At 42.8% G+C, this 13,584-nt stretch overlaps 1 protein-coding gene across 4 annotated transcripts in view; it reads right to left on the bottom strand.

The window, feature by feature from the left end:
- Positions 1-9,374, bottom strand: part of LOC132908411 (leucine-rich repeat-containing protein 4C-like) — a 268,003-nt gene extending 258,629 nt beyond the window's left edge. For 2 of the 4 annotated variants that reach the window (XM_060962416.1, XM_060962417.1), the window contains exon 1: positions 8,680-9,374. In XM_060962416.1, coding sequence (XP_060818399.1) covers positions 8,680-8,772 — 93 coding nt within the window. In that variant the 5' untranslated portion in view covers positions 8,773-9,374. The remainder of the gene's footprint in view (positions 1-8,679) is intronic. The other 2 variants (XM_060962418.1, XM_060962419.1) reach the window with 1 other exon arrangement.
- Between the last annotated feature and the right edge of the window lie 4,210 nt (positions 9,375-13,584).

Raw genomic sequence — 13,584 nt, 5'->3', positions numbered from 1 at the left:
CGAACGAAAGTTTGCTATTCAAGGGTTCGTTCGCGTCTGCCCGGCCGACAAAACCATACTTAAACCGGTGAAGCGCGAGGAGAAAGAGCGAACCGATAAAAGGGAAGAAAAGGAAGGAATTTCCTTTATCGTGGAATTGTTCCAGATTTATGAGCTCCAGGAGTTCAGCCATTCAAATTTTTCAACTGCTCTTTCTTGCCTACCCACTATAAGACCGCAGCTCTTAGACGAACGAGCTGCGAAAGGCCGGGGAAAGAAACCAATATAGAAATGGATGGAAGCAAAGTCTTTACACAGACGAACGGATTCCACGTTGATGAACTTTAATAACTTCCATCTAAAAATTTGAAATTTCTACTTTTTTCCCGCGAGCAATTGGCGCATCGTGTCATCTCCAGATATTTCTCGTACCTATACTACAATTGTATATTACAATTAACGCGACGTCCGCCACTCGCTCGCAATAAATCCTCGTTCGTTATTGGTTTCTCCATTAGCCAAGTTTATCATAACCGATCGTGATTTGTAAGAAACCGAAATTCTTCGAAAGTTGTTTCAAATTCAAACTCAATAATACTTTACAAAGTTAAGTATCAAAGGAATTACTCGTTTGCCGAGTATACGAGGAGAAAATGAGAAAAATTATTTAACGTTTAACAGTCAGAAACTGTAATTCCTGCTTTACTACCGTCAATCAAGCGAAACTATGAAATTTTATCGCGTTTTCCGTAAAACTTCTCGCCTCCCTCTTTATCGATCGTCATTGATCTTTTGTTGCCGGAAGAGTACGTTGATAGAAATCTAGTTCGATGTTAGTTCGAGTGTTAGAAATGTTTGTAAATGACAGCTGGAAATCCATTCGGAAGATATACATACAGTTCCGAACAATAAAGACCGACAGATAGAGAAAGTTAATAATTAACATTAGCGGCGGAAATTCGATATATACAGGGTAACAATGTTACTCTTTCTGCTAATAAGACGAAGTTTTTCTATCTCGACCAAGAAAGACGAACGATCCCGTATCAAAGATCACGTTGATTTATACATATTCTCCGCATTACGATACCATATTCAAGATCTTGTCCGTGCGCAGCTTTTATCCGATTTAAATTGCGTAAAGTTGAGATTATCGCGTATAAGGTAACAATAGGATCGCGCCATTTTCAGTTGATTAGAATCGTTAACCACTCTCCACAATGGTATATACGCGCGGTAACTCAAGTTACAGATTAAAGTGGTGCCGATCGGATTGGTCGCTGTTAATCGTGTAAAAAATTAAAGCTCGTTCCAAGAGATGCTTGGATAGCTGCAATCTCGGCCTGCAGCGCGTTCAAGATTGTATACATTACAGCTGGTTTATCGTATTCGTTCATCGATTGGACGCGTATACAACGTGTTTCATCGATGTATGCCTTACCTCCTTCTACGTATTACCAACGCGGCATGATTTATCGATACTTTCACGGGTATAAGTTGTTCGGTGCTTCAATTTTATGTCTGATCGTTGTATACACCCTTGGACAAAAAGATAGCACATGTGTGCTATCATTAATTTCTCATAGATAGAGTCCGAATTTCCCAAGTTTGACGAATGGCATATAAACAGTACCTTGTAGTAATAAGGTATATGAGCTTGAAACTGTATCTTCGCTATTCCTCTTGTATTTATCAACAATGATTGTGAAATCCGGTCGGCGAAATGATAGCACACCAAGCATTTTGTTTCCATTCCTTAGTATTTCTGTGTATTCTGAGTGGTGTAGACGTAGTGAAAAGTAGAAGAATTTCATTAGAAACCTTACAAATTTCGATTCAAACAATGGGACGTGGAAAACAGCTAAATAGTGAAGAGATTCAAACAGTTTTGAAATTAAAGAAAGAAAACTTTACTATTTCTAAAATTGCAAAAGTTCTCAGTAGAAGTCGGAAAGTCATTTATAATTTACTGAAAGATGTAAATAATTATGGAACAAAAAAAAGCAGTGGGAGACCTTCCGCGATTAGTACTCGTGAAAAACGTGCAATTTTACGTGCCGCGTCAAATTCGCTTCTCACGTCACGTGAAATTGCAGAAAAAGTTGGCGTAAAAACTAATCCTCGGAATGTCAGACGTGTACTACAACAATCCGCGCACATAAAGCGGATGAAATTAAAACGAAGACCAGCTCTAAAGCAGATTCACAAGGAGCATCGATTATATTTTGCAAAAGAACATATACGGTGGAACAAGAAGTGGAGGAAAGTTATATTTACAGATAAAAAAAGATTTAATTTAGATGGCCCAGATGGATTCAATTTTTACTATCATGATGTAAGAAAAAAAAAATTGTCACAAATACGGCGTCAAATGGGTGGAGGTAGCATTATGCTTTGGGCAGGTATTGGGTATAACGGAAAGACTGATTTAATATCAATTCGCAGCAAGATGAATGCTATAACCTATCGTAATTTGATACAAAATCAAATTGCAAAGTACGCAACACATATTGCGAGACAAGATTTTATTTTTCAGCAAGATAATGCTGCAGTTCACACCGCTAAGGTTGTGAAAGAATATTTTTCAACAGAAAATATTGCAGTTTTGGACTGGCCTGCATGCTCCCCCGATTTAAACATAATCGAAAACTGTTGGAGTAAATTAAGCAATGCCGTTTATAGAGAAAATAGGCAATTTGAAAGTATTAATCAGTTAAAAAAGTGCCTTGAAGAGGAATGGAGAAATATATCGCTGGATTATATTAGAAAACTATATCGTTCTTTGCCGAAACGAATGCTGGAGGTGGTGGAGAATAAGGGAGGATCCACACATTATTAAATTTTAAAAGGTTTTTTATTTTTGTACAATTTAGTAGATAATAAACACTACAACTTTTGAAAGTGTGCTATCATTTCGCCGACCGGATTTCACAATCATTGTTGATAAATACAAGAGGAATAGCGAAGATACAGTTTCAAGCTCATATACCTTATTACTACAAGGTACTGTTTATATGCCATTCGTCAAACTTGGGAAATTCGGACTCTATCTATGAGAAATTAATGATAGCACACATGTGCTATCTTTTTGTCCAAGGGTGTAGTATAACTCACGTATTTCTCATACAACGTATAAACGCAATAGAGTCGAATAATAATTCGATTTAACGGTGAAAAATTGAACTCGATTTGATTTAAACATATAAATATCGATCTTATTCTAGAAGAGAGGAAATATAACTTAATCGAAAGAAGAAGTTTAGATAGCGACCGAAAATATTCTGCGTTTCATTGCACGTGGGGTGTTTCCAATTTCGTCAATCAGGAATATATCAGCGCGTCGGTTATCGTATAAGTTTATGTCAACTTGCTTATCAACGCCACTGTGACCCAAAATAAAAAGCAAACTCGAGTACTAAAACGTAACGTGGAATTCGAATCGCGTTCACAGAGGCCACCGAGATACCATCTTATTGATACTGCGGTCAGAGTGACGCTGAAATTTCAAGACCTCCTGCATCCTTACGTCGCGTCCTGAATACGGATCAAAGATGATACGTTGAAAGTCGATAAGACCAACTTCGAGTGTATAAACACGAAACCGGCATATACGTAGTATAAGCTCTCGATGCTGTTCCGAAGAGAACAACGATAATGGTTACGCGTGCAGCTCAGTGCATGCGACAGACATCGAAGTCATCACTGAATCGTCGTTCTGTGGTAATTATTATGCATTCCACTTGCACGGCAAAGTAGAAAGCAAGGCTTCTGCATACAGCACGAACACACCATCCTTCGGAAAAGAGACCAGGTAGGCGAAGAAAGAATGGTCGAGAATTTCTGACGCGTGTCTGTATGTGTGGCCTGAGCTCGGAGAACAGAGAGAAGCAAAGGAGGGAACGGGAGAAAAAGCGGTAGTACCGGTCTAGCTTGTCCTCGGCGAGTACTTTGGCACGTAGGTAGGCAGACTGTTTTACGCCGTAGTTATGTTAGTCACATGGACGCTGAGAGTATTCTCTACTTGGCTATTTTCACCTAATTTACGACGAGCAAATCAGAAGCGAAAAGTTGAATCTCGTCCTCCACTACCGAGACGCTCTGACACGCCCTATAATTTCATCCCTTACTTCGCGCTAGCCTTTTAAAAGCCAAACCTTTACAACTATTGGTCACGTAGTTTCGTTCAAATCTTAGGTCATTTACGCGCATTAACGAGTTTTTATTATCTTTCATGAACGTATAAAGGTATTCTTTATTTATTAATTTATGATATTTATTACGATGTTAAACGTTCATTAAGAGGGTAAGCGTATTTTTCGACGCTGAAACAATACCGAGAAAAAGAAGATGAAACTTTAAAGAGCTTAACACGCAGTACTGCTTTCTTGTAAGAAGATATTACGATATAATCTTTTACCAGATTTTTCAAGTTATTAAAAGGTTCATACCTCGTGCGGTCGGACAAGAACATGCCGATTAGCTCGTTGTGAAAAAAGCTTTGCCGCGGTAACAGCTTTACAGAGTTTATCGATATATTTGTGGAACGTATCGATCGATAAACCCAACGATCATTTTTATACGTATTAATTATCATGTTCGCCAGTGAGATTAACGTTGATCGATACGCTACACTTAGAAACTTCCGTTTCGACTACCACGTAGTATTTCCTTTCCGCGACTGTACGTATCATATCGTAGCCGCAATCGCTACCCATAATGCAGCGACTCGCCGTGTTAATACCAATCAACGGTTTTTAAATGATAATTTGATTACTCTAATCGCCAGTGGAGATTGTATAGCGTACGTGGCTGCTGATCTTTCACATACAGAGTTCTCATGATAAATGACTGTGAACCTATCAAACATCGATACAATGTGTTCATATATATCACCGTAATAAACTGTGTAAACTGGATTATTCGTAACAATATCATTACCCGACCGTCGATGCTTTCCGATATTGGAAACCGTATTTCAAATCCTTGTGTCAAAAATAATCGACTCTCGTTACGTCAATTTCTGCGGATTCCTTTAACAACAGGGAGTAAATGTGTCAACCAGGTGTTATTAATTACGCGTTATTAGCGGCACGGCTCCGACGCGGTACAAAAGCGTTGCAAAGGACACAATCACGAGTGCACCATGTGCGGTCTTAAATATATGGCACCTCCTATGCGGAAAGCTTATAAGTGACATATGCGCGCGGTATACGCGCTCCCCTAGCTTCTCGGGGTGCCACTGGATGCGTTAATGCAAGATAATGCTTCATCGTTTCGTTCCATTTCATTTCTATTTACCCCTAAGGTTCAGGTGTAATTTTTCCCTATCGAGAAGGACGCGTAAAGAGAGAGCGCTCGTTCCCCGGCACGACCTCCCTTCTCCGTTAATTCAATTATAGCTAGCTTAACGCACCGAGGAGCAAAAGTCGGTCTCCGGTTAAGCCAATTCACGGTTAAGTGCGAGACCGCTGATAAGAAAAATCTAAAATAGTAAAACATGCGCGGGCCGTGTTATCTTTGCTTCGAAAATCACGTTAGAAGAGGCACGACGCGACACGCTACTACCAGCTTGTTATCACGATCTGACGAATGTGTACAGCGATTCAACTACGCGCTCGGTATTTATCACCGAACTAAACGTAAATTGTACTCTCGTTCATTTGCGTGGAATAAACGGCACTAGTGGCAACCACAGATACGGATCAGTCGGTAATATTTGACTTCGACGGTTACGTTTTTATACGTTTTATATTAATTCGATATAAACGTCAGGATTCATTCGCGTGCGAACCCGTGGGTGTTGGCTACAAATCCTCCGAATATTTGCCTATTAATTGGCGTGCAAAAGTGGACCAAGCAAATAGAACGATATGTTTTGTCGCGTGTACAATTATCGAGTCTGATGTCAGGCGTTCCGTGAAAAAGAATGGCCGGATGGGAAACGATGGAATTTCAACGCGATACGATAATAATTCCGATAATCGATGTGACAATTACCTCTCGTTGGCAACAACGAGACGAGGGAGCGCAGGGTATGTCTTCGCCCCTCCAAGCGAAATTCTCCAAGGTGCCGATAACACGTTGATGAGGCAATTAATATTGATGTAACACGAGGCGAATCCCCCGCTATTGTTACCCGAATACCGAACACCGTCCGGATTAATATTTAATCCGCGCGATCACGGAGTTTCCGAGAGCCAGGGACGGACGTTGTTCATGCTCGTCGAATTTTTGACGATCGTGTCGCGGAATTCTCAATGCAGCCTGGTCGAATATTCAACGAGCTCGTCCCATCGACGTAATAAACTTCTCGAAGGTTTGCCGGTGTGCGACGACACAATAATTATTATGCACCGTTAAGAAACAAGTTCTTCTCCTATTCTCTTCCTGTTTCTCTATGTTTGCCTCCTTGTTCCTCTTATTGCTCGCGACCGTACGAGAAGAACAAAGTATAGCAATTCGAAAACGTGATCGTAAGCCTCGAATAACTCGGGCTACTCGAGATAGTTTGCATGCCTTCTCGCAATCTCGGATCGCTTAGTGGAAACTATTATGCTTTCTTATGCTCCCGGTACTTGTCGTTTTTATTCCCCATGTCACGAATATCTACCACGAAGGGAAAAGAGGAAGCTCGAGAGATCGCGGTTTCGAGAAATCGAAATTTCTACGATAATTAACGACGACCAGCGAAAAAATGATTAATACTGGTAAAGGAAAATTAGACGCGCCACGCGGCTTTATCTTTAAAACGATTGGCGACAAAAAATTTGAACTCGCTGTTAAACCATATTTTATACAGTTTAGTTTGCCGAATGGTTATTATGCGAATGAAACGTAAAGGAATTAAACGGGAAAATTTTTAATGTGTAATTTCTTCTCCTATTCGGTCGTCCCGAATAGTTTGAAAGTTTTAACGATCTCATTTGGACAGAAACTTGTTTTTTAATCGATGCAGTAATATCGCGCTTATTTTTACGACTAACGTAATCTCGATTCGATAAAACAATATTTTAATAGGGCATCAGTCTTAATTAATTAAAGACACCAGACAGTGTATTTATAATTTTTCCGTCAGAATTTCGAGAAAGGATGATTAAGGCCAAGTATTTTAGAGAGACAGGGAAACCTATTTTCTTAGTCGACGATGACGAAACATCTTTGATTCAACAAGATGAACGGCTTAGGTTGGATAATCTTTTATTATTTTATGGTTCGTTGTCCATTCGAATAATCTCTAGACAAAAACTTTCAATTATATCCCTTTAATAAAATAAATATGAAACGTTTCTTTCTACTGTTTGTTGCAATTCTAATTAGGTATAAAAGCAATAACGTGTTTGCAAAGCCACACCCCTAATGACTCCTTCTATATTTCGTTTATACTTCCTTACGTAATAAAAATGTATCATACTTATTTAAAATAACTCGATTCCGATGGATATAGCGATTAACCCGTCTGGAACATCCTGTATACATGTATATGTAATTACGTAACTAGATTTATATGTACGATGTTGGTAGCTCTATGTTTTAATTAATTTTAATTATGTACGTATTATGCTACGTATATGGGCGATGTTAAGCTGACTGAAAGTAAGAAAAATGTATGTTTTAGAAGCGCTCCAAATACTTCACTATGAAAACATTTCGCACTTGCGAAACAGTTATATAATTTATAACGATTAGGTATAACAAATCGTGATATGTGGCTAGTGAAGTAGAGATTGCGAACGTTTGCGAAAATATTATAACAGCATCCGATGAAAGTATACGAGATGACGTCAAGTACGAATACTTTTATGCGACTAATGGTTAAGTAAGAACGCGAGAGAAAAAACGTTGATAAATTCTCCTGTGATCAATGCGAAATCTATTTAGTCTCGCAGTTTCTTTCGTAAACGACAAGTTTGTGAAAAGTTAATCGATTAAGAAGCGTGTTGAATTCCGTGAGTTAGAGAAGTCAAACAGAGTGGTATTTCCATGATGGATGAATCGTCTTAGATTTCTCAAGCACGTTTTCCCCACCGGCTGAGTTTGACATTTTCGATCCGTCTTTATCCGAGATTCTATCCCTGGTTGCGATTGACAGTTCGATCGCGCCAAAAAGACGATGCGACTTCAATCGTTGCGCGCGCGCGCGCGCGCGTCTTTAATCTTTCATCCGCGTAAGTACGTGATTCAATGTCGGCACGAAGCGGTCTCTCGTTTCTCGTCGAGTGTAATAATCTAAACGCGCTAGGCGTGCACGTTTCGATTCGTCCAAGTTGGAGGCGTCACCTTGTTCCGAACGATGAAAAAAACGAGCGGAGAACGACGCCAACTTCTCTAGCCAGTGGAGAGCAAGGAGAACGGAGCGTGACAGAGATAAAGAGAAAGCGCGCGCACTGATCCGACAGAGATAACGAAATATAATGATAAAGAGAGCGCGCACGGATCGGATCGAGAGAATTCGATGGAAAAGAAAAGGATCGAGTGACCACAATGGTCGTCCTCTCTCTTCATCTCCGATAGTCCGTTTCGATCCCTAGCATCGGGCTTTTTCTTAGCCTGCGGCTGTGGTACCATCCCTAACCTCCCAAGATCGAAACAGTACCAAGCAGAGCAGAAGACAAATGTATGTAATACACGGGAGAATGACAAACACACGGACACATCGTACCGTAAGAGAAACTAACGAGAAGATAAGTTGAACAGACTTACTGTTGCGAGTGGCAGGGTAAGGTCGATTTTTCTTCTGTCCGTGGGTGTATCCTTTACGAGCAGGTCACTAACTAGCCTGTATACATCACCCATGACTGTCGCGCAACCAACTCGAGTAAACAAACAAGAATAACTTTTTTCCTTCTTTCGCTCCTTTTCTCTCGCTTCGAAACACTTGATATTTTTCACACCGAACACACTAATTAGACAGCGGATAAAAGACGGTAAAAATCCACGCGTGATCTAGTCAAAGTAGGTGTAAAAAACTCCTGCAAGATCATCGCGTCATATCGCGATTCGTCAAAGCGTCGTGCGAACGAAAACGATCATGTGGGGTCATTCCTGGAATCGTTGCCGGTTCTACCGTTGTCTTCTTTCCTCGTCCACTTTGCACCGACAATTTTTTCCTTCATGTGTCGAGTTCGAACGCGTATGAACGATTATCGTGATCCGAGATCGTGCCGATCCAACGAACCGTGCGTTAATGTCACTTTTTTCTCACGCGATACCGCTAGGAGAACGTGTAACGTCACAAACAACGATGAAAATCACACCCGCCCCGTCCAGGCACACAGGGCAAACTGTCGTCTAGTCGGCGCTCAGCGGCCCGCAGCGACGTACCGAGAACAACGAAAAGCGAAACTCGATGGCGCCACGGCTCTACGGAGTCTGTGCCGTGAATGCGCTCGGGCTCGACGGTGGCGCCACTACCGACCGATCTTCGTACTAAGTCGCCGCTACACATTCGAATCTTACCAACACGATCGCGTCCAGTTCGGTAGCGTACACGTACGGAGGCACTCGACTTACTACCACGACCGTATCTCGCGACGATGCCTGCACGTATACGCGATCTCGCCAAGTATAGCGTTGAACAAGTGTGGTCGTGGTCGTGGCCGCGGTGTAGAGGGAGAAGTAGGAGGGTGAGTTGGTAGTTACCCCCACGAAGAGTGTTCCAGGGCCGGCGCAACCGCAATTCGTCGATTGCAACGACTGATTGTGAGCGCGATTTAACGGAAGTCGAGCGAGCTGTCTACTTTTAAAACGCGCCTGATACGACGGAGTTATGTATAGCCGCCGCCTAAATTGCTTTGTCCGAACGATTTACATTCTTTTCATGTAAATGAGTTTACGCGATTCGTTCAGCTCGTAGATGCATCCACGCGCGAGCGCGTTGTAACGTCATGTTAAACCTTCCCTTTTTTATCTCGTCGATTGAAATTACTCGACAGCGAGACGGCAAACGATGCATAGGATACATGTAACAGCGACGTAACGAACAAACCGGGTTATTCGGCTGCTTCGAACGGAAGAGATATAAAATTCGCTCGACCGAAGACGGCCCTGACGCTGAAAGCACGTCGCGAAGCGTCGGTCGTCCTTTTCTCCTCGCCACTCGGCATACCATACGCAAGGAGTTAATTAGTAGTGACACATAAGCGATGACTGTAATCAGAATAGAACGAAGGAAGAGGATCGAATGGTCGGAATTAGCGCGACGTCGCGCGTCGGGTCGCAGTTTGCGTCGGTAACGAACGAAAGGCCGGAACGCTGTCCGATCCGTGGCTCATCAAAATTCAAAGCAGCCTCGTTACAACTTCCGAAATTACGAATGCACCTTTGTCCTACAAAAGTTGCAAAATCACCCCTGAGTTAAGCACTGTAGGTGAGAGCGGACGCGTACACTCTCCGCTACGACTGTCACTGCGATTAGTAACTAACAACATTCTCGTTTATGCATTAATAGCACGTGCACGCAAAGAGAAAGACCATCGGGCCAACAGGGAGAAAATGGGTGTGCGCGCGAATAAAAGAGCGGCGAAATTGCAGTTGAAAGTAAAACGAGCGACGAAGTAACGTTAGATCGAGTTTTGCGCTAAGTAACGATTATGGGGAATGGATTTTTAAACCAGAGTTTACACTGTTTCGCGATATCAGACGCGAGGCTGGAAGAAATATTGGTTGAGATTTATGACACCATGTGGCTCGGGCAGTTATGGCTGAAACCGAGGAGAACTGTAAAATACTATGGTTATTTGTGGAACCATGCACTTCCGCACGATTTTTGCCACTGGTTCTCCCTCCGCCCCCCCCCCTTTCTCGCACACTCACTCTCTCTCTCTCTCTCCCTCTCTATACGATTCTTTTTCACGAAGCCCTCAAAGGCGGAGGGGCTATACGTTTGCCGACGATAGCACGGGATCGGTTCTGCCGGCAACTCTCGACCGCTTCTCCGCCCTCCAGCGTATCTCGGCCCCTTTCCTCTTTCGTCTTAACCCTCTGGCCGCACCGCCGCCGTTCCTCTTGCTAGAGTCCCTAGTCATCCAACACCGGGCTGGCGCTGCTGCTATCCAAGGCCAGCCACGCTTACCTAGCTAAGTCGCCAAAAGCTTGGACTCCCCGTGGAATTCAGCTTCCGTCATGCCAGAGGGCGTATTGCGTGGCATCCCCCGGTGTCGACGATGCACTTCGATCCGCTGGGATCGAGCCTCGTAAAATTGGATTTGCGCAGACAGTATGGTACTTCGACGTAACGCGTACCCTTTATCAAAGAACCGACCAACGTAACTACTCATTACAGGATCGTTCTGTCGTTACGGTTGCTTCCTACGGTGACGCAATTCCCTGCTTTGTTGCCTCTTTTCAATTCTCCGTGCGATTAAACGGTGTTTCGTTCGGAAGAACATTGACCGCGAATCGTTGTAGCTGACGATACGTTGTTGAAATGTTTTTGAACGAAAAGTATTTGCCTTTTTTTTATCCTTGTAAAATAAATTGTAAACTTAATCGATACATTCGAAATTATTTTGCCAGATTATACCACACGATACCGATAAAACTAAATCAGAAACTATCCCTGTCGAAACGTTATCTTGGCCGTATGCAAATTAAAATGGCTACACGTTCTATCGGTTCTTGCGTCTCAATATCTCTGCTGTGCCTGTGATTAGAAACACTATGGGAAAGAGACGACTCTAGTCGTGTGACGCACACATTTTTTCCTGCGTAGACCCGGCGTATGTATCGCGGGTGTATCACGACGGTTTAATGAAAACGTACGGCATGTTTTAATTAAAATCGCCTTGACTACCGAAAACAGAGCACACAGATGAGATAGTTCTGATTAGCGATTTGTAGCAAACAAGGCAGAGCAATATCCTCTCGATCTCTAGCCTTCGTGTTTATATACGCGTCTTTAATTTTGACTTCTCTGCCACGTTATTCGTTATTGCGGCAGAGAGTTTCGGCGTTACTTTGTGTTTACTGTGACTTGCAAGAGGCGAGGCAGTGTCCAATCGATTCTCCATCGTCGAAAAAGCGCACGCTTTTCTCTGTCCCTCTCTCTCCCTCTCTCTTTCACACACACGCGCGCGCGAGCGCGCGCACACGTCCTTTCTTTATGTGTGCACACGCCTGGATTTCTGTGACGCGTTAAATCCGTGCCTGACTGCACAAAAGTGTACGGTCTCTTTGCGTCCGGATGCAATGACTAGTTTTTTTTTATATCGTCCTATATCATCGCCTTAAATCGCGAAAAAATCATTTGTCAGCGGCGAACAGATTCTAAAGAGGTTCTGAATGTGCGGGGAAAGAATTTCGAGAATCTCGACGAACTTCAACATCCCGTGGATGTGTCACGGTTTTTTCTAAAAAGGAAAAGGCAACAAGAATTTTTCTCTTCTGCGGACCATTTCGTGGATATCTCCAACGGCGGTTGTGGTGGAAATACTAAACTTGTACTTGACAATGATTTATGAACATTTTTCCATCTAGAATTGGCAACAATCGTGATACGCTGAAGATTGAAATTGATCGAGCGAGACTTATCCTACGTATCAAATGCGGTTTCGTTAGCGCTTTAATCAGGACCCGTCCGTTTTCCTCCTCCGTCGGCTGTTCCTTCTATCTTCTTACTTTTCGATTCAATGGGGAAAAGAAAGCGAAGGAGGGAAATGCACGTTGCAAAGGAGAAATGGAAAAACAATTACGCCATCGACGATCGAACAGCGAGTTCGGTTCCCAGTCAATTCCGCGGAAGCGTCGGACAATAAGCAATGTAGATAATAGCTTAGCGGTACCTTATCTGCCGCCCCCATCCGCGGGCGAAACGTTTGCCGGGATGATAGAAAGTATTTCACGTGGCGAGCGGATGGAAAACTTACAGAGGAAAAGAGAAGTTTTTGCGATACCGCGAAGAACCGTATCAGATTTCCTGAAGCTAGGCGAGAGAGGTTCCCATCGCAACTCCAGTTCAATCCCTCCTCCCCGCTTTTAAAGCTCGGTTATACTTCGTACTTAGTTTTCGCGGCAAGCGAAACTTACCTAACAGATACGAGTCGTTGGCCACGATATGGAATCCGAGGAACGAGGAAGTCGACGTTCCGCCCTTTCTCGGTGATGGACAAATCGTCCCAAGGACAGAAATTGAATGTCGAACTAGTTTCTAACTACTTCGAGGTGGAATAGTTTCGTTAAGTTCACTTCCGCGAAATCGCGCACGACGTGTCTTTTTTTCTCTCTCTCTGTCTGCCAGCCTCTGCGGCGAACGAGCGCGATCCATTCCCTAGATCGTCCTCCAGCAACTTTGCGAATAATACTAATTCGGGGGAGAGCTAAGGGGAATTTCTCGCAGGTGAATTCGTACCGCGAGCGGAATCATTTTTCGACCGTCTTCGGCACAAGTGTACGTCGAACGTGAAATTGAATTCGGACACGGTTAAACTTGAAAATTCTCTTCTTATATCTGCAGGACATTTCGGTTTGCCTTTGTGCAGGCGGAAGGAAAGAAAGAAAGAAACAGAACGTGAAAAAGAGAACATAGGATTAATACCTATTTCAAAATTCAGCGAATAAGCGGACCGGTTTCTCGTTCGATACCGCATTGAAACACGATAGAGCAGCAAT

The sequence above is a fragment of the Bombus pascuorum genome, chromosome 6 (genome assembly GCF_905332965.1).
Source record: "Bombus pascuorum chromosome 6, iyBomPasc1.1, whole genome shotgun sequence".
Lineage (NCBI taxonomy): Eukaryota > Metazoa > Arthropoda > Insecta > Hymenoptera > Apidae > Bombus > Bombus pascuorum.
This window is presented reverse-complemented; position numbering and strand designations above follow the sequence as displayed.